The sequence below is a fragment of the Macrotis lagotis genome, chromosome 1 (assembly GCF_037893015.1).
Source record: "Macrotis lagotis isolate mMagLag1 chromosome 1, bilby.v1.9.chrom.fasta, whole genome shotgun sequence".
NCBI classification, from domain to species: domain Eukaryota; kingdom Metazoa; phylum Chordata; class Mammalia; order Peramelemorphia; family Peramelidae; genus Macrotis; species Macrotis lagotis.
This window is the reverse complement of record NC_133658.1, coordinates 27487656-27508553: the sequence shown is the minus strand read 5'-3', so window position 1 is coordinate 27508553 and position 20898 is coordinate 27487656. Positions and strand designations below refer to the sequence as shown.

General features: G+C 36.2%; 1 protein-coding gene and 1 long non-coding RNA gene across 3 annotated transcripts in view; one reads left to right on the top strand and one right to left on the bottom strand.

Moving 5' to 3' along the window:
• The window catches only part of LOC141495101 (uncharacterized), a 42693-nt gene extending 24202 nt beyond the window's left edge, over nucleotides 1–18491 (top strand). The window contains exon 3 of the long non-coding RNA XR_012470661.1: nucleotides 18173–18491. This is a non-coding gene — a long non-coding RNA (uncharacterized LOC141495101). The remainder of the gene's footprint in view (nucleotides 1–18172) is intronic.
• CTNNA2 (catenin alpha 2) overlaps nucleotides 1–20898 on the bottom strand; it is a 1546517-nt gene that overhangs the window by 59091 nt on the left and 1466528 nt on the right. For both annotated transcript variants that reach the window (XM_074196107.1, XM_074196106.1), the window contains one exon: nucleotides 8755–8936. In XM_074196107.1, coding sequence (XP_074052208.1) covers nucleotides 8755–8936 — 182 coding nt within the window. The remainder of the gene's footprint in view (nucleotides 1–8754; nucleotides 8937–20898) is intronic.

Genomic DNA, 20898 nt, shown 5'->3' with positions numbered 1-20898 from the left:
CAAAACCAAGGCAGAGGTTTCACATGTGAATTTTTATGCAATATGGATGAATTACAGAAATCTGGACAATCTAGTTCCCTTCTCCTAAAGCTTGAGTATTTATGTAAAAGAGTTTCTTGATTATTTTCCCCAGGTTTTTATTTCTTACCGCCTTGTGCTCCTGTTTCAGTTGTTTTTAAAGGTAAGGCAAAAAGACAAAAAAAATTTTTTTTAGGTTTTTTGCAAGGCAGTGGGATTAAATGGCTTGCCCAAAGCCACACAGCTAGGCAATTACTGTCTGAGGTTGGATTTGAACTCAGGTACTCCTGACTCCAGGGCCAGTAGCTCTATCCACTGCGCCACCTAGCTGCCTCCCCAAATTCTCAATACAAATTTATATTTCAATGTTGCCGCCAGATTTAACATAGTTTCCTGTTGGAAATGTTCATTTAGATGGACAATTTTTCATGATCTCCATTGCATTCTAGTATAGCATTATGACTTAACTCTGGACATCATAACTATTCTATCATATTCATCCAACATCACTAAGTAGTTTTTTCTTTTAAGAATCTTATAGATACATAGAATCCATGATCCATTAAAACTGTCCTCTCTCCTTCTCCCTTTCTCACTTTTCCCCTTCCCTCTTCCCTCTTTTCCTTCCCTGCTATCACTTCTTCCTTCCCCTTCCTTTCTCTCCCTTCTCCCATCATCTTCTCAAAAATACATACATATATATATATATATAATAGATTATTATTTGTATCTATTATCTATGTCTTGTATATAGTTGCTTGCATGTTTTCTCTCCCATTAGAATGTAAGTTCCTTGAGAATGCAAATGTGTTTTTGTCTTACTTTGTAGCACAGTCTCTGAAACATAGGGCTCAATGAATACTTTCATGGACTAAACTAGGAAGGGCTTTCCTTGTTGGTTTAGCCAGGAAGTAGGAAAATCAAGTCCATTCTACTAACCAGTAGCAAACTGATTGGTGGAGAGAGTGGAATAAAATGTTCTGTACTTTCTCCCTCAGCAGAGTCAGACCAGGTCAGGGGTGGGGGAACAGGAGAGAAAGATTGTGTAATGTAAGGCAAGTCACTTCTAAGTTCTCTGGAGAACTCTCAGAATATAAATTACAGCGAAGACTGCTACTAATAAAGAAATTCCACGTATCACTGAAATTGCAGTTCCATACACTACCCCTGGAATAAAATAAATTTTTTATAGACCTTTTAAATCTCTTCAGAGTTTTGACCTAACCTTTCTTTGCAATCTCATTGGATACTACTATCCTTCTCATACTGGTAGTCCCACTAAATGGACACTTTCTCTTCTTCTCACATATAACACTCCATCTCCCTTATCAAAACTTGAACAGAGCATTCCCTATGCCTGTTGCCTTTACATGTTTCCTTCATAAAATTGCACATCTCAAATATCACCTTCTTATATGCATTTATTAATTTTCTATTTATATATACATAATATACATATATGTGCATATATATGTATACACACATATATACACCCCCTATATATACATATATATGTATATGTATATATATATATATATATATATATATAGTTCTGAAGGAAAGCATTCTATCATCTTCTAAAGAAGGATGAATCTTCACCTGGGAGGTCACCCTAAGCTCGTGGCCAATGATCTTGGGTCTATGACATAATTTATGATGAATGATAGTTTCTTTATTCTCAATTGTATATGCTATTGAGCTTTGGGTGATCGCCTCAAGCTACAATACAATCTCTAGGATATTTGCTTATTTAATCAAATTGAGCTAATATTTTCCCCTGTTCTCACCTCCTCTCTGTCCTCCTCTCTTCACAAATATGTCTGTACATCTGTATGAAAGTGACAGTTGTCACTATGAATATAACACTTTTAGCAGTGTATGTATGTATATATGCGTATAAGTGTGTGTGGGAAGAGAGAGAGAGAGAGAGAGAGAGAGAGAGAGAGAGAGAGAGAGAGAGAGATTATTGAAAGAAGGATACATATTTTCTATGAGTTCCTCCTCTGAACTTCCCTCAAAACTTAATGTATAAACCTCATAAGATATTCAATAGTTGTAATATATGATCTCTACAATTCATGTACATGCCTATTTGTTCTTCAAACTAGCTTTGTCCACCACCTAATGTATCACTGAGGTAAAATAAAATTAAGCTTGTCATTTTCAGATGAACTTTAGAAAATTCTTATTTTTTTTTGGAAAATTCTAAAAATCAAATCCACTATCAACAGATTTTTCTCCCACCATTGAAAAAACCTTCTGAAAGAGTTTTAGAAAGAATGGAACATCCCTGGAATATATTCACCTGCTCTTGAAGGTCTACTTTGAAAAGGACAGTATTCATTTTGGATGCATAATTCCCTTATTAAAGGGAAGATACATTCACAGAATCACAGACTCATGGAAGAAAACTGAGTCCATCTAGTCCAATTTATATGTGGATGATACCTTTTTCAAAAAAATGTCCAATGTTTGATCATCTGACTTTTGTTTAAGACACTTCTGAGCACTCACTCTACTTTGCCATAAATATCATCAATTGCAATAAACAGAAATTTATATAGTTCCTACTAGGAGGAAGAAATTGTGTTTAATGCTTTACAAATATAATCTCATTGTTCTCATAGCACCCTGCAGGGGTGCTATTTTCATTCCCATTTAACAGATGAAACAATGAGGTTCTGACTTGCCCAAGGGCACGTGGTATAGTGTCTGAGGTCATTTTTGACCAGATCTTCCTATCTCCAGGACCAACATATTCTCTCTGCTGAGTCATGTAACTACCCCCTAATTTTAATTCTTGGAAAATATTTCCTGACATTAAACTCAAATCTGTCCCTCTTCAGTTTTTAGTAATTCTTGTTCCACCCACAGAGGCCAAACAGAATTAGGTTCATACAAGATCACTGGATCACAGATATAGAGCTATTTCCAGAGCTCAGAGATCACCAAATGCTAAGTGACTCTCCAATGTCACAGAGATAGTGTCAAGGGTGAGATCTGAGTATAGAACCTTGACGACTCTTATACAATACATGGTCTACTGGTTAAGTCATTTAAGTCAAGAAATCTTGGGTTCAAGTGCTATTATTGAAATATGTTGGCTATGTGAACCTGGACCAATCAGAGATTCACAGGATTTTAATCCTGGGGTTCTTAAATTGGATCCATGAACCTGACTTTTAAAAATATTTTAATACTTTTATTCGATCACAGTTTACTTTGTAATTTGGTGTATCTTTATACCTCAAGACATTATTCTGAATAAGGGTGCATAACCAAAAGGTTCTAGGATACATAAACAGTTATGAACCCCCACCTTAATATTTTAAGTCACAGAGAAGTTGCCTACTTATGTTGGGAGAAGGAATTTCTTTATCTGAAATCAGAGACTTAGGACCCTATCCATATCCCAAAGTGACAGGTTAGATGCTGAGCTAATGGAGAGGTAAAGAACAATGAATAAAGGGTTAATGTCTCTTTGCTTCCTTAGACAGGTTTTTTATTGGCTGTCTTTTTATAACCTAAGACATGACGAGCACGAGATGTTTATTTTTGGCAGCTAAAACGCAAAGAGGGAATTCACCTTTAATTATCCCTTTAATGTCTTTGCAATGAAACCTAAATTTTGAGTTTAGGTCTTCAGCTAATAAAGGTGCATGGTAGCCCTAACAAAAAGTTACTACACAAACAGTGTAGCAGAGCCACTTTAATTTTCAACAATAATGGAGTGCATATCTTGTAGATTACTGAAGCAAATTAATGAATTAGTTGGAGGGAGGAAAATACAAGATAATCAGAGGAAAGAATACCACAGCACATAAATGAACTATAATCACTTGGTTTGGGGATATGGAGCCCAATTCTAATTGCGTATTCTAATCCACTGGTCCCCTTTATTCTGTGATGAAGCAACCTTAGTTGGGGTGAATGTGCCCATAAATTTGGAGATGGCTCTTGAGTGAAGAGTAGGAGCTAGGTTTAGCTCCTGCTAAGTATCCACAGGGCTACCCATAAAGAAGTCAAGAAGACACCATATCTTGTTTCAAACAGAGCTGACCTTGTTGATTAAAGAGAGAGGATGTTCCCTTTATGCTTTCACTAAGACGATCCATTTTTATATGCTTAGAAAAAAAAATCACTTCTTCCAGCCCAACCTTGCATTCAGCCATGGCAGAGAGAAGACTGGACTTGGGGTCAGGAAAAGCTAATTTTAAATATTCCTTCTGGCACATGTTAGCTAGGTGACCCTGAGCAAGTCACTGAAGTCTCAGTTACAGTTTCTTCAGCTGGAAATGAAAGATAATAGCATTAACGTCATGGGGTTCTTGTGAAAAGAAAATGAAATGATTCCTGTAAAGGGGGAAAAAAAACCAGAGGAACTATGTGTGATAACCTTGGACCCGATTATTGTAGAGGGCAGCACCATCCTCCTGGTCTCTCAGGCTTAAGAACTAGCAGCTTTTCTGAATTCTTCAGTATCTCCCACCCTTCCACATGCCATCTCTTGCCACAGTCTACCCATTTCACCTTTGCAATATGTCTGAAATTTTTTCTCCTTCTCCCTTTTTCAAACTCTGTCACCTCTCATGCCTTGATTATTGCAATAGCTGGAGTGGATCTACCTACCTCATTTGTCCTCTCACTTAGGACCTTTTTTCCTATTCAGACACTAAAGTGATATTCCTAAAGCTCAAGTTGGATCATGTTACCTCTCCCTACTCCATAAACACCAATGACACTCCCCCATTAATTCAAGGAACAAGTAGAAAAATATTTTCTATTTGGTATTTAAAAGTCTTCAAAACCTTGCCCCTCCAATCATTGCAGTCCTCTTATACGTGACTCCCTGACATGTATTCATTGATCCAGAGATACTAGCCTCCTTGGCTATGGGGTGAACAAACCCTCCATTTCTTGCTCCAGGCTAAGACTGACCCCCTTCGCTAGGGAAGGCTCCCTTCTCTATTTCAACTGCCAAACTTCCTTTCAGTCACAAGTAAAACTCTGTCTCCTACAAGAAGTCCAACTCCTCTATATTCCAGTACCTTCCATTTGTTCATTATTTCTCATTTGTCCTGTAGATAGCCAGTTTTGTCTATATGTGTTTGAATGTGGCTATACTCTCCCCTCCTCCCAATAATAGATTGTAAGCACCTTGAGGGTAGAGATTGCCTTCTGCTGTATAACACAGAGTAGGTACTTAATCAGGCTCTTAGAATTGAATCAAATCGAGCTTAATCTTTTAACTTGTTTTGTGCATCTGTAAAATGGGTATAATTAGCACCAATCTCAAAGAACTGCTGTGAGGAATCAATGAGATAACATCTGTAAATCCAGAAGTAGTAGACATGTACATTGTCATCCTGGACAAGTCACTTAACCTCTTGGTGTTGTCAGACTGAAATAGAAGTAAGAGCTAAGTAAATATACATTAGGATGCCTGCAGGCTGTACCATACATTTCTATACTGCTTTTTTGTTCTTAAGACACCAATTTATTAAAATAAGAGAGGAACTATGGTTTAATCTATTTAGGGCCACACTTAAAAGTGTTGTGGACCCCATCTGGCCTGGAATGTGGCTTTGGCATCTCTCCCATGGACAATTCTAGCACAATATGTTGTGAGAAAGTGTAACTTGCACAGGCAGAGACTATCCTTATTAGAAGGACTCTGTAACAATGAGAATCACAATTCTATGCCTTATCCTTGATTATAAAATATTTTCTAATCTTTAAAGGACTATGTAAAGATTATTATTAGTATTAGTATTCATTATTCTTCCTCCTTTTCTTTCACTTTTGCTGTCGCTGGAGGAAAGGGTAATTTCATTTCAAAGAATCTAAAATATTTAAGCAAAGAGATACAGTAATCATTGATGGTGTGAGCGTTTTTGTTTTTCAAATCCAGTGAGATTTAACAAATATTTATTAATCATGTATTATATGATAGGCACTGTGTGAGACACTAGGAATGCAAAAGTAAGAATGAGATAGCTCCTACCTTCAAGGATCTAATGCACAGAAAGATAATTAAATGCAAAAGCACAGACAAGATAATAATTCAGAAAATTATTCCAAGAGGGAGTGAGTCTCAAAAACTCAATGGATCAGAAAAGACTGATTGAAAAAAGAACACATGAGCTGTGTGGAAAAACAAAACAAAACCTAATAAAAAAAGGAGAACTTGTCTGTTGGGAAGGTCAGCACCACAGCACCACAGATTTCATTTCCAGAAAAATAAAGGGATTTGTCCAAAGTTACAGAGGTAGAAATGAAGAATAGGATCAAAACCTAGGTCTTGTCTAAGTCTGACATGCTCTCCACAGTATCATAATTTTGTTTATCTGTTTTTTCTAAATGGAATGAAACACGTTCCAAATATATGAGACATCATAACAATAAAAACCAATTACATTGAATTCAATACATCATTAGGTGTCTGTGAAACCCAAGGAATTGTGCAAGTTAAGTGATGAAATAGATAGAGTGCCTGGTCTAGAGTCAGATAGAATCATCTTTCTGAATTCAAATCTGACCTCAGACACGTGTGTAACTCTGGGCAAGTCACTTAATTCTGTTTTCCTCAGTTTCCTCATCTGAAAATGATTTAGAGAAGGAAATGGCAAGTCACTTCAATATCTTTGCCAAAGTAATTCCAAATAGTTTACAAAAGAGTGATTGAACTACAAAGATTCAAAGGCAGATATAAACAAAGGTCTTTGTCCTGAAAGGGGTTACAGTGTATTGGCTGATCATGTGAGGATTGAAAGCTATCAACCAATGCTTCTTAAATTCTTACACAAATGCTTTAATTAAAGCAATTTCTGTCTTCTTTAATACCAAGAGATGAGACTTTGTAAATGTATGTGTCTTAATTAATCATAACACTACGTCATCTTCAGAACCTTATGAAACACTCCTGTTTCCAACTAGCAACATGACTAGATTAATTATTTGCTCAAATAATGTAACTGTTTTCTATCAGGGGGTGTCATTAATGGATTACATAATGCCTAGCAGGTATTAAAATGCTGAAAGGAAGCAAATTGAGTCATCCTAAGTCTTGCAGCAGGGTGGATAATGGAGGCTGATCTGATAGTTCCTATTTGTTTTTTTAAAAAAAGGTCAAATTTGGAAAAGGGTTCAGATTCAATATAAACTATTATTTTTGATGACCTGTTGTTATTAAAGGAAGTGTCAATGGTCTCTCATCCATGTCATTAATGAATAAAATATTATTTGAAAGTCCCATGAGTATCCAGTAGTTAGGGGTTCTGCTAAAGTTCACAAGTGAATGAAGAGACAGGATTATTAGTGCACATTTCAACCTTTCCTCACAACCATACACAAATGAGGTTGGGTCTAACATGTCTATCATAACTTATATCCACATCCATCGTTTTCTTGTTGATACATTCTAGAGCCAATTAAGAATCCAGATGGTCCCTTTGCATAGTAATATCTTAGCACTGCTTAAATCTTTCAACTTTGATTAGGGTATCTACACATTAACCAAGAATACACAAGCATTTCTTAAACACCCACCATATACCAGTCATTATTCTAAGCAAACTAGTAGAATATACATTCATCCCAAGGTAGTTCCTTTTTGTGCTTGCATTCCTAGAGTGGCCCAGTGCCTAGACTAGATAGTAAGCATTTAACATACTTAGAGGATTGGTTTGGATTTAGAAGGGACAGACTTGGATAGGGTTGGATAAGACCAATTTTTATTACCATAACATATATCCCTCCAGGTAACTAAAAATGTGATTCACTTTATGTGATAGGAAAAATAGAAAATTGGGCACTGAGGTTTCCAAACAAAATAAATCATGAAAGAAACAAATATTATTGTGCCCTCTAAAGAGGGCAGAAACCTGGGTTCAAGTTTTGCACTGGTGCTCATTATTTGTATCATTTGGGTTTTAATAGTCTTCATCTTCATTTCCTCAAAAAGAAAATTAAGGGGTTCGCAAAATGGTTTTTGAAAATGCTCCTAGCTCTAAATCTATGATCTTTATATGGAGAGCTATTTAAGGTCTTCAAATGAATATATATCTTTTGGGTTCTCACAACTATATATGGAGATACTATAGGCATCCTTAGCCCATTGTATAGTCTATGATACTGAGGTCAAGAGAAGCTAGTTGACTTGTCCATTGTAATGTCCCAGACACAGTATTTGAGCCCAAGGTTTCTTGACGTTGAGGACTGGCACTCATTCTCCTGCATTATATAAATCAAAAGGCATTTATTGAATGGTCACTATTTGCCAATCAGTGTGCTAGTTACTGGGAATACAAATATAAGCAGAATAAAAGACATTCTCTGCATTCAAGGAATTTACATTCTAATAGGGGGAAGTAGCATATACAATGAACCTCAAAGGGGAAGAGCCACTCCATAAATTGTGTTGGAGATTCCCCAAAGAAGTTAAAGGGGGAAGAGCCTCTTGTCTTTCCTTATTTCTCTCTTTCCAGAATTTTAACCACCGGTTAAGCTGACAAATATCAGCCCAGGCAGTAATGAATGTAAATGTTCTACACCCAATAGAGGCTAAATAATTGTTTGGCAAATGTAACAGTACCTAATTGAATAGTTGTTCTGTTATAGTTGGCTGACTGCATGACCTTAATTGTCAAATCAGTCAGCCAACTCCAGGGAAGAGACACGCTATCCGAGATACCACCCAGTCACTATCTTTGATTGGAATGGCATGGGGGATCTTACCTCGTAAAGTCTGTCATTTCCATCATGATCATACACATCTGCTTGGCCAGGACAATGATGTCATTGCCACTGTCATCCCATTTAGCCACCTCGGCATCCAACTTGCTCTTCTCCTGATGGAAGATTTCAACTTGTTCGGCTATTTTTGCCTTTTCCTCTTGTGGTAGCTGAGCCATGATGGCCTGTGACAGATTCAGAGAAATATGAAATGTGAATAGGAGGAAAGCAGATGACAGACTGACTCTGTTTTCTGTAATAAATCAAGAAGAATGTGAAAACTGGTTACATTTTTTCAAAGCCAAAACTAGAGTAGGGCAATCAACCCTTTGTTCCAGACTAAAAAATTAGTGTTTCCTTTCCAGGTTACCATGTTGCCTGCTAAATTTAAGCCCCTGGTGCCTAAGTAAGAATGCTTAGCACATATGCAGAAATAGCTAGCTTTGACTTTCTATTTATTCAGTGAGTTAGCCATCAAACATTTCTTATATTTTAGTGGGGTAAAAAATATGCTGTTAAGAAAACCAACAAAACAACCAGTTATATTTAAATAGATAGACATACTTAAATATTATGTGTTTATATAGACATATCACATAGAACTTATATAACATAATGTAAAATAATAATTAATAACTAATAATTAAATTGCATTTAATATAGGTCAGGCATTCTGCTAAAGCAATTTAAAATTATTATCTCATTTGAAACTCGCAATACCCCTGGGAGATAGGTACCTTGATTATTTTTATTTTACAGATAAGGATACTGAGGGTATCTTGCTGGGGTCATATGTCTCTGAGGAAGGATTCAAACTTGGGTCTGACTTTAGGCCTAGTGATATATTTATTTCATCATCAAGTTGCTATCATATACTTACATATACAAATATAAAGATATATACACATTATATGTAATATATATGTGTCCATATGTACATATACAAATACCTGTCTTATCTCTATCTATCTGTTTTATATTTTGCTATCTAGAAAGTAGCCGGTAAGTACTATGGAAAAGAAAGACATCAGTGGTTAGAGAAGGAAGGGAAACTGAGAAAACCTCCTTTACAGAGAGAGAGGTGGTTTGGTTTTGGTACCATCAGAGAAGTCAGTCATCTTATCAACAATTTCTTCAAGTGAAGAAATTAAAGTTATAAGCATATGGGAAAAAATACTACAAATGATTATTGATTAGAGAAATGCAAATTAAAACAACTGAGATATCACCTCATACCTATCAGATTGATTAAGATGACAAAAAAGGGAAATGATAAGTCTTGGAGAGGAGGTGGGAAAATTAGGACATTAATGCATTACTGATGGAGCTGTAAATGTATCCAGTTATGGAAAGCAATTTGTAACTATTTCAAAGGGCAATAAAATTGTTCATACCCTTTGATCCAGCAATACCAATATTGGGTCTATATCCCAAAGTAATCATAAAAAATGGGAAAAGTCTCACATATCAAGAAATGTTCATAGTAGCTCTTTTTGTATTGGCAAAGAATTGGAAATTGAGATGTCTATCAATTGAGGAATGACTGAGCAAGTCTTTGAATATTATGAGCACTGTTTTTCTAAAAGAAATCATGAGTGTCAGATTTTAAAGAAGCATGGAAAATCTTGTATGAACTGATGCTGAGTGAAGTGAACAGAACCAGGAGAACATTGTACACATTAACAACAATGTTGTGAGATTTTTAACTATGACGAATTCCTCTCAGCAGGTTAGTGATCAAGGACAACCCTGAGGGACTTGCCATCCACATCCAGAGGAAAAAACTCTGAATGCAGAGCAAAGTATATTATGGTCACTTTTTAAAACTTCTTTTAAGTTCTTTTTTTTAAAACTTCTTATAAAACTTTCTCATGTTTTTTTTCCTTTCCCATTAGTTCTAATTCCTCTCCCATAATGACTAATATGGAACTATGTTAAGCGCAATTGTATATGTGAAAATTATACTTGATTGTTTGCTACCATGGAGAGGGACGGGAAACAAAAGGTGGCAGAAAATTGTGAAACCCATAAACTTGCAAATGGATGAATGTTGAAAAACTACCATTTCATAGAATGGGAAAAATAAAATAAAATTTCAATTAAAAAAATAAAAGAATTTATAAGACACTTGCTAGGGGCCCGGTACTATGCTTAGCTAAAGGGCCACCAAAACATGCAAAAAGAAAAAAAAAAGGAATCCCATCCCTTCTTTCAAGCATTTAATAGACTGATAGGTGAGCTAATATGCAAGCAGCTCTGCAGGAACAGGATATAGATAAAGGAAATTTGAAGATAATCAGAGAAGGAAAAATATAGCAGAAAATCGGATTTGAACTGAGTATGAAAGGAAACCAGGGAAACTCAAGAATGGCAGTAAGTTAGCTTATCTGAAAAGCACTGATTTTCTACAATGATCAAAATATTGCAAACACAAGGCCACCTTCAGGCTAAACAATCCCTGGCAGTTTCAGAAATAGTGGCCAAACATAGACCCTGCACCACACAATAGTGCTGGAGAACATGTGTGAAATCAAAGGGTCCCAAGGGTGCCATCCACATTCTTAGCAACAAAGCTGTTCATTTTCTTTGATTATATCTGTTAAAAAGAGTCTATTCAAGAAATTTTTTTATACTTGATCTTGGCAAACTTTCACTAGATGAAAGGAATCAGTCCCTTCAGCCCAAGAGTGTGATTGGGGAAGGAGTGCATAGAAAGGGGACGGATTCAGTTACTGAAAAGGAAAATATAAGTCAATACAATTGTCCAGCTACTATCTAGCCCATCTAAGAGCTTGCTATTATTCTTTAGTCATTTTCCATTGTGTCTGAATTTTTGTAGCAGCATTTGGAATTTTCTTGGAAAGATACTGGTTTGTCACTTCCTTTCCCAGTTCATTTTACAGATGAGGAAACTAAGATAGACAAAGGTTAAATGACTTGCCAAGGGTCACATATCTAGTATCTGAGATCAGATTTGAACTCAGCTATTTTTTTTTATCTGTTTTGACATCTAGTTTCCTGAGAGACAAATGCATATATAAAGATAATAAATGCAATAAGTTAAGGGTAGGGTGGGAGGGAACAATGAAGGACACCACAAGGATAGTATCAGGAAAGGCTTCTCATAGAAGGTGGCTTTGAAACTTGAAGGAAGAAAGTGCTTCTGTGAGACAGAAATGAGGAGGGATCATATCCCAGGAATGGGAACCTCCAGTATAAAGGTTCAGAGATAAGAGTCTCATCTGTGAAGGAAAAAAGGAAGCCATTTTTACTAGATCTCTTAGGGGAGGGTTGGGGGAACAATGAGACTAGAAAAGGTTAGGGTTAGGTAGTGAAGGCCTTGAAAGCAAAAAAAAAAAAGATATTTTTTAATTTGTCCTAAAAATGATAGGGAGATACTGGACTTCATTGAATAAAGGAGTCAAAGGAGGGATTCATATATCATTTAAGTGGTTTAATATAGTAGATTTAATTAAGTGGCTTCACAGGGAGATAGAAGATGGTATAGTGGACATAGAAATCACCTTAAGAGACTTGCTCAAATCCTGCCTCTAATGATTATTTCCTGTGTAATGTTGGGTATGCCACTTAAATTCCCTTGGTCTCAGATTCATCATCTATATAATGAGGGGGTTAAACTCGATTACTTCCACAGTGCTTTTTAGCTCATTCAAGTTTATACTCCTGGGATTCATTTTTCTCATCTGTGAAAAGGGTGGTTTGGGTTAGATTGCCTCTGAGAACTCTTCTATCTCCATATGTATGATATTATGAACCTTTATTCTAATGGGGGAAACATCATACATATGTTTGAATAAATATATGTCTAAGGATATTTTGGAGAAGGGTGTTCTAGCATCTATGGGACAAGGAAAAGTTTCACAAAGAAGGTTGTACTTGAGTTATGCTTTGAAGAAGACCAAAGAATCAAAGAAGCAGTGAGAATGAATACATTCCAGGCATAGGAAGAAGCCTCTAGCACAAGGTAATATGGAAGGAAGTGAGAAATACCAAGAAAGACACATTGGGCAAGAATAGTCAGAGGAGGGAGATAACCATTTAGGGGAACCAGGAACAATAGGCAATTTGCCATTGACATATATCAATAGTGAAACCAATAATAATTCCAAGATACAGGCCCTAGTGCTGAAGTAAGTAAGGAGGGTGAGAGTCTGGAGTCTGTCAGAGAGAAAGTAGTTAATAGGAAGAGATGGGGAGCTCAAAGATGTATCAGCAACATGGTTGAATGGAAAGCATTGAATTTGGCACCTAAAGTCTGACTACCTCTTTTGTCAATGAAGTGGTAAGAAGGAAGTAGTGTTTTATTTAATCCTTGCAGGTCACAGGGTCACAAATCATAAAATAATAGATTTAGAAATAGATGGGGATCTAGAGGTCATCTACTATAACTTCCTTATTTTTACACATAAGTAAACTAGTTCCAAGATCACATAGGCAGAAAGTATAGGAACCAGAGTCCTTTACAGATCTAAGAGTATTTTTCATTATATCATGTTGTCTGTTTAATATCATAGTCTAAATCATTCACTGAGGCCCCAACCCCATAGTCTTAAACATTCACCAAGGCCCCTTTATTTTCATGGGTTTTACAATAATTGTTCACATTGGCATGATCAGAGTACATCCTCAATCACAAAGTCCTCATGATTTAAAAGTCAGTTAACAAACTTACTCCATTGTCTCCCTTCTCTATTCTATGGCAATACTAATAATCTATATCAACTGATATTTACTTACAGACTTTTCTGAAGAATTGCTCTCCTCCTTTAAAACTCAATGAACATGTCATTTCCTTCAAAAATGTTTACCTGGTCCTCCTTGGGCTATTGTTCTCTCTCTCCTCCTGATATCATCCTGCATAAAGTCATGCACTTAGATGCTGTGTCCTGCCAGTAGCATGTAAGCCACTCGAAGGCAGTTGTTTTTGTGTTTTCCATTGACTTTCTGTTTCATCAAAGCATTATGGGGAGTTGGAGGAGGTGGCTAGAACACATGTATATCACTGATTGGTTCTTGCCTTTGTTATCGAAGAAGACCAGAATGGCATGACTACCTTTGAGACAAATGAGTGTGTCCTATTGTGGCTGATCAGACCAATATGAGCTCAGAATGCTATATTGCTCACAAATAGTCCATGTGAAGACCTAGGGCAGATACCCTAAACTTAAGGATGTCCTGTTTCCTTTTAGTTGCTTCAATTATGACTTCCTCATAGAGTGAAGCACCCTCATTGATAAAGGCACACCATGCTGGGCGGTCTTGTGCCAGTGTCTCCCATACTGTACAATCCATTTCAAAGTTCTTTAATGAGACCTTCAATGTGTCTCAGTGTTGCTTCTTCTGACCCCCCTGAGCCCTTGCCCTGTGTGAGTTCTCCATAAAATAGTTTGGTTTTTTTCACAAGCATACATCTGGCATTCTAACAACATGTCCAGCTCATCTTAGTCACACTCTCTGTAGTAATGTTGGAATGCCAGGCAGTTTAGCTTGAGAAAGGTCCTCAGTGTCTGCATTTTCTGCTGCAGGTGATCTTCAGAAAGATCAAGTGGTTAATAAATAGAAGATATTTAATTTTTTATTGGATTGGATCATATATTTGGTAATTTTCATATCATTGAGTTATATCTCCTCAATCAGTCATCTTCTTGCAGTCAAAGGTCATCTTTTCCTCTTATAATTCCTAGTACTGGGTCCAGGAATTGTACTTGTTCACTTGCCAGGTTGCTAACTTAGTAAATTTAGCTCATCATTCAGCTATGACCAGGACCACAAGGGCCTTAACTCACCTGACACATTTCATATACTACAATTATTTTCTCAGATGGACTCAAAAAAGCACAGGGAACATTCTGAACACTGTCTGATATTCTCCAAGAATTCACTCTGATGTATCAATGAAATTGATTTTTGAACCAGGAAACCCACTTGACTCTAGGGGTCCTCAAGCCACATAATGATATGAAACTTAGATACAAGTGTTATTAAACTTTCTCTTATTAATATCACTTTCACTGAATAGGAGGTTTTGTCCCCAAATACAGTTAAAAAGCTCTTGCCTTTTAAAAATTCATAATTGACCTTTCCCAAAACTGAAATTTAAAAAAAGGTTATCTATAAACAGTAGATCACAAACTGGGAAATTTGCAAGTTAATCAAATTAAAATGCAAGACATGAGTTTTAATTAGGGCTTATCAATGTAACTCAGCAGTTTGAAATGTTAACACATTAAAGTCATTTTGTCTAAAAAAATTAATATATAATAATTCATGCAACAATTGAACCAAGTGAAACGCAATGTGTTTATTCCCTGAACCTAAAAGAATATGAGAATGTAAGTTTTTTTCATGACTACAAGAAAATGAAACTAGTCAGCATTTCTTCTTATCACTAGGGGCAACCTGAGAGTGCCCGCACCTATTCATAAAATCTAAATATAACCCTGGCAAATGGGGATTTAGTATTTCTCAGGGTTTAGCAGCAATAATAGCTTACATTCACAAGTTTTCTGGTCTTTGGTATTCTCAGGAAGACAGTCTTTCTATATCAGAATTCCAGTCTCTTTTATGATTAATATTATGAAATGGACAAATTAAAATAACGTGGAAATCAATTATAACACTGAACAAAGAACAACCAGTTTCAAGGGGGGGGTCATAATCTTACTGTATTCTATTGTTGTAAGAACACAATTAGATTGCTATGGTTGGTTCTGAAATCTAGTCTCATACTTTTGAAGAAAATTGCCCAAAAGGAGAGTTTAGAGTGGAGAAAGCTACATGATGAAGGGTTGAGTTTATCTGGTCATTAAGAAATTTGTTCTGGGGTAGCTGTGAGGGTGTAAGTATCATCTTCGATTATTTTATAATCTTTCATCTGGAGGGAGAAGGTGACTCATTCTTTTTGACTCCAGAGGGCAGAACTAACATCATTATGTAGAAAATAAGAAGATAAACATTTAAGCTTAACGTCAGGAATAGTAAGGAAAAAGGAAGTTTTACAAAATGAAATAATTTTGTTATTATTTTGAGTGGAATAGTCTTCCTCCTTATTGTAAATCTTCAGGCAGAGGCCAGAGGACCATTCGTTAGGTATGATATATTAGAGATTGCTAATCCTTAATTCTCAGTTTCCCAATAGAGATTCTATTAGAGGTAGTCCCTTAAAACTCTTGAAATTCAGTCAAGGAAGACAAGACAAAGAACTAAGGGCTCCTGATTCCTTCCTTGTCAAGTGTTTTAAAATATATTAGATTTGTAGATTTTTTACACTTGTATCCATTATTTGTTGTTCATTGATTGACTACACCTTTGCATGAATGAACACTGTCAAAATTCTGGTAATTTTTTTCTCTTTTGTCAAAGATAGAGTATTAATGGTTAGATGAAGAAAAAAATCACCCTATTCACATCACTTAATATCCTCTCATATGCCTTATGTTTAATCCTTTCTTCATGAGAAGAATGAATATTTTTTCTCATAACAATCCATGTGCTTTATTTATCACAAAGAATCCTCATCTAGATTATCAATGAAAGGGAACTCCAAATGGCACTTTTTCATTTCTTCCAAATATAATCTTTGACTTCTTTATTGGGGGATGCCTTTCATAAAAAGAATCATCTTATTCTATCCAGGAGATCAAGTGCAGAAGCAAAAGGAAAAATGAAGTACAGTCTCTGAATTACTGACAAATTGCTGACAAAAAGACAAATCTTTGTCTTTAGGGTGCAACCTGATTGGATATCAAGAACATATATGTAAATGAGGAAAGCAGAGTCAGACTTCTGATAAAATTCTTTGGTTTTCAATGCTCCTCATGTCAAGAATGATTTTTAGTTCTATTAGAAATATCTAATAAAATAGGGAAAGAGATAAAAAAGAACAAGCAAATGAATGGATAAATGAGTAAATAAATAGTAAAATGACTGAATGAAAAAAACCAAATAAATAAATAGCAAAATGATTAGATAGATAGATGGATGGATAGAGAGAAAGATAGATGGATAGATGAGTGGATAGAGAGATGATGAATGGATGGATAGATGGATAGATAGATGATAGAGATGATCAATAGATGTGAGAGAGAGAGTGAGAGAGAGAGAGAGATGAGAGAGATGATAATATCTGAGTCTGCATAACAGACTAGCACCAATACCTTCAGAAGGTTTTGCTGATCAAGGCATGCTGAGCATGTACAGGGAAATACAACTTATTTCTACATAAGTATAAAATATAAAAATATAAAGTATAAAATCCTGGGACAGAATACTGAACTTGGAATCAGAAAACTCTCAGTTCAAATCTTACATCTGAGATTTACCATGTGAGTGACCATAGACAAGTCTTCTATGGTCCCCAGTTCCTTTATTTATGAAATGAACATAATATCTCTTTCACAGTTATTTCGCAGGCCATACAAAGTTTTATTAGACTCAAATGAGTTCATATATGTGAAAAGGATGATAAACTTTAAAGTGTTATAGAATATCAGTTTTATTACATCATTCAGATTAGTAAAGAAAAAAAGTCCAATTCCTTATACTCTAATAAAATACAGAATCATTTTAGTTGAGCATTTCACTTTTCAACAAGTTCTTTAGACATCATGAAAATATAGCCTAGACCAAAAAAAATGCCAACACAATTTTTAAAGGCCAATATTTATTGTCAATGAATAGTATCTTCACAGGGTGTTGAGCTATCTCTCCCCTGGTATCTCTGCTTTCTTTCTTCAAGTACTGGAAAGGCTATTCTGAGAAAGATGGATTAAACATGTTCTTTTGGCTCAAGAGGGCAGAGATACAAAAGCTGGGAGCCATATAGATACTAATTTAGGCTTAATGCCAGTGGGGGAAAATTCTAACAATTGGAAGTATTCCACAGTAGGAAGGGCTGCCTTAGGAGGTTGGGTATTCTTTGAAGGTGTTAAGCAAATATTAGATGACCACTTGTCAGGCAAGTTGTAAGGGGCAGGGGGTGGCCTTTTTCTGCTACAAGTTGAACTAGAAGGCCTGCTGAGGTCCCTTTGAACCAGGGGTAGGCCAGAAGCCAGCTCCTGCTGGCTCATAAAGGCCAACTGTTAAAATTTCTTTGTGAGCATTTAAACTTTGGCAATCAAGAATTATTGTAAATCAGAGCATGATTTATTATTGTCTTGATTATTTGGATTTAATAAAACTGTGGGAAAAATTTTAGAAATTTAAATTAAACTTAAAAATATGTAGTGTGTACTTTTGGGGGGAGAGTTGACCATTAAATGTTTGATCTCATATGATTACTCCCAAATAAAAATTTAATTCATGTGAGATTTTAGGATCTCACACAAATATACCCAAACCTACCAAGTAGGTTGACAGCTTTAGCCCTCCTCTTGAATCTCACCCTCTCCTTTATTGGCAGAGACTTCAATCAGCTTCAAAAAAGGACCCAAACCTCCTTGAGACACAATGAATGAGAAGAATGTCCCAGGACCAGTGACAAGGGTAAAGGGAAGCTGTCAACAAACATTGCGGGAATGGAGTTCCTCAGCAGAATGAATAAGAGACAGGTTTATAAGAGAACTGTCTTGTTCAGAGGCGCTACAAATAAATCCTGATCGAATGCGGCAGCAGCCAGGTCATCAGCCAAATAGATCATTATTCTGAGTTTGATAGTCAAAGTGTTTGCTGCCAGAAAGCAGGTAAATCTGGACATGGTGGAGCATGTCTGAAATCATTGCTACTGGAGTTGTTGAGATCAGTCAAACAGTTCAATAGAATTGAACACCTACTATGTGGCAAGCCCTGGCTTAAGAGCTGGATATAAAAAGAAAGGGGGGATAAAATGAACCCTGTTCTCAAGCTGTTCTCAAGGAGTTTACAATTTAATGGGGGATCAACATTGTGTGTGTGTGTGTGTGTGTGTGTGTGTGTGTGTGTGCATATATATATATATTTATGTATATATATATATATATATATATATATATATATATATATCTGAAATCTGAACCAACAAGATAAATTCTGGATCAATTGGAGGGTTGAATTTGAGTAAAAGAGAACTGGGAAGGCTTTTTTGCAGAGTTTAGGGCTTTGCTAAGAATTGAAAGAAACCAGAGTCTGGTGGCTCACTTGAGTTGTAGAATTTTGAATTTTAGAGAACTAAATCAATCAGATTAAATTTGACATTAAATGATACTTTGTTGGGAACAGAAAATCACCCAGTTGGCCAAGGAGTCTCTCATTTCAGAAACAAAGTAGCTCAAAGTTTTTATCCTGATCAGTGTTCTTGACTAGTCCTTGAAATTCTAGTTTTGGCAAGATGCCTAATCAGATAATCTTTTAGGAGGATGGAGGGAAGAAGGGAGGGAGGAAGGGAGGAAGGGAGGAAGGGAGGAAGGGGGGGAGGAAAAGGGAGGGAAGAAAGGGAAGAAAAGGAAGAGATGGGAGAAATAATGAAGGGAGAGAAAGTGATGAAGGGGAAGAAAGTAGTGTAGGGGAAAAGGAGGTGATGAGAGAGAGAGAGAGAGAGAGAGAAACATGGGAAATAGGAAGAAAGGGAGGAAAGACAGAGAAAAGAGAGGAAGTAGTAATGGAGGGAGGGAGGAAGAAATGAAAGGAGCAAGGGAGATAGGAAAGTAAGGGAGGAAGGAACAAAAATGGAAAGATAAGAAAAGAAACTGATGAGAGGAAAAAGAAAAGAAGAAAGAGAAAGAAGAAAAAAGCAGGGAAAGATGAAAGGAAAATAAAAAAGAAAATATAGAAAGAATGTGTGGCCAGGCCTTTACAAGATATCGAACTCCATTCAGGGGCACAGAAAAGCCTCTGTTGCTCAGGGCCAGGCTAATAAACGCTATGACAACTCCAAAGCTTTCTCAGAAGCCTGTACAGATTTGAGGCCTACTCTGCTTGGGTTTTTCTTTGATATTTTTCACCAGAAACTTAAGGCCTGCTTAATATAAATCAAGCAGTGATCTAAATGTTTTAAAATTTCAGAAGTAATTTCTTTTGTGGTCTCATGTTTTTTTGATGGGACAAAGCAGGGGAAGAAGACTAGCCCTGGTGAAAGTTAACCCTTCCCCAGCATCAATTTCTATTATTAATAATTTATTTTATTTCTCTACGATTTTCTAGTCAACCTGGTCCAGTGGAAAGAGTCAGAAGATCTGGGTTTGAATCAGAACTTGGCTTTATACTACCTGTATGACCATTAAATATGTCACTTCAGCTCTATCTCAGTTTCTTTCTTTGTGAAAGGTTAGTGTTGAAGTATCATTGTTATTGAGTCATATCATACTGTTTGTGAGCTCATGTGGGATATTCTTGGCAAAAGTAGAAGAGTTGGCTCTTTGCTTCTCCATCTCATTTTACAGGGGAGAGAACTGAGGCAAAGAGAGACAAGTGATTTACCCAAAGTCACACATTTGAGTATTTGAGCCCAGATTTGAACTCAGGAAGAGGAGTCTTCCTGACTCCAAGCCCAAGGCTCTACCCACTGCACCACCATGGGTTGAACTTATATAACACTTAAATTGTCTTCCAGCTCTAATACTTGCTTCAAGTATTATTATGAAGAGTTTTCCATTTAAATATACTTTTTTGACCCTTGAAAGGACAATGTATTAATACTGTCAATTATCATTCAAGAGTGGGGTCAAATAAAAATGGGAAACAGTAATGATGCTCTTGGAATAAAGGCAAAAAGTTGATAGAGAACCAATACAAGCCAATGATACAGACATATTTTACCAACTTTACAAGTCAGCCTAAACTCCCTGATCAAAGAGTTCATGTCTTTGTGTAACTCTAAGCAATGAAAGGCATCATCTTATTTCCAACTTAACAGGATCAATCCCCATCTCTGATTTGATGGGATATAGTTGCATTGCTAATATTAGGTTGATTGAATAACAAATCCTTTCTGTTCAAAGTTAATTGCAAAGATCACATGAAGGACCTCAAAGCTGTTCAAAGCAACCCAATGAATTTGGAAATCTGATCTCTCTATTCAGCTAAAAGCTATTCAAGGAATAGAAAATCATGAATGACCAAAGAAGACCACCAGTATCTGGGTCGGGTTGCCAAACTTGGTCATGGACAATAAAATATAAATACTTTGAAAATAAAGACTGAGGTTTTTTTTAA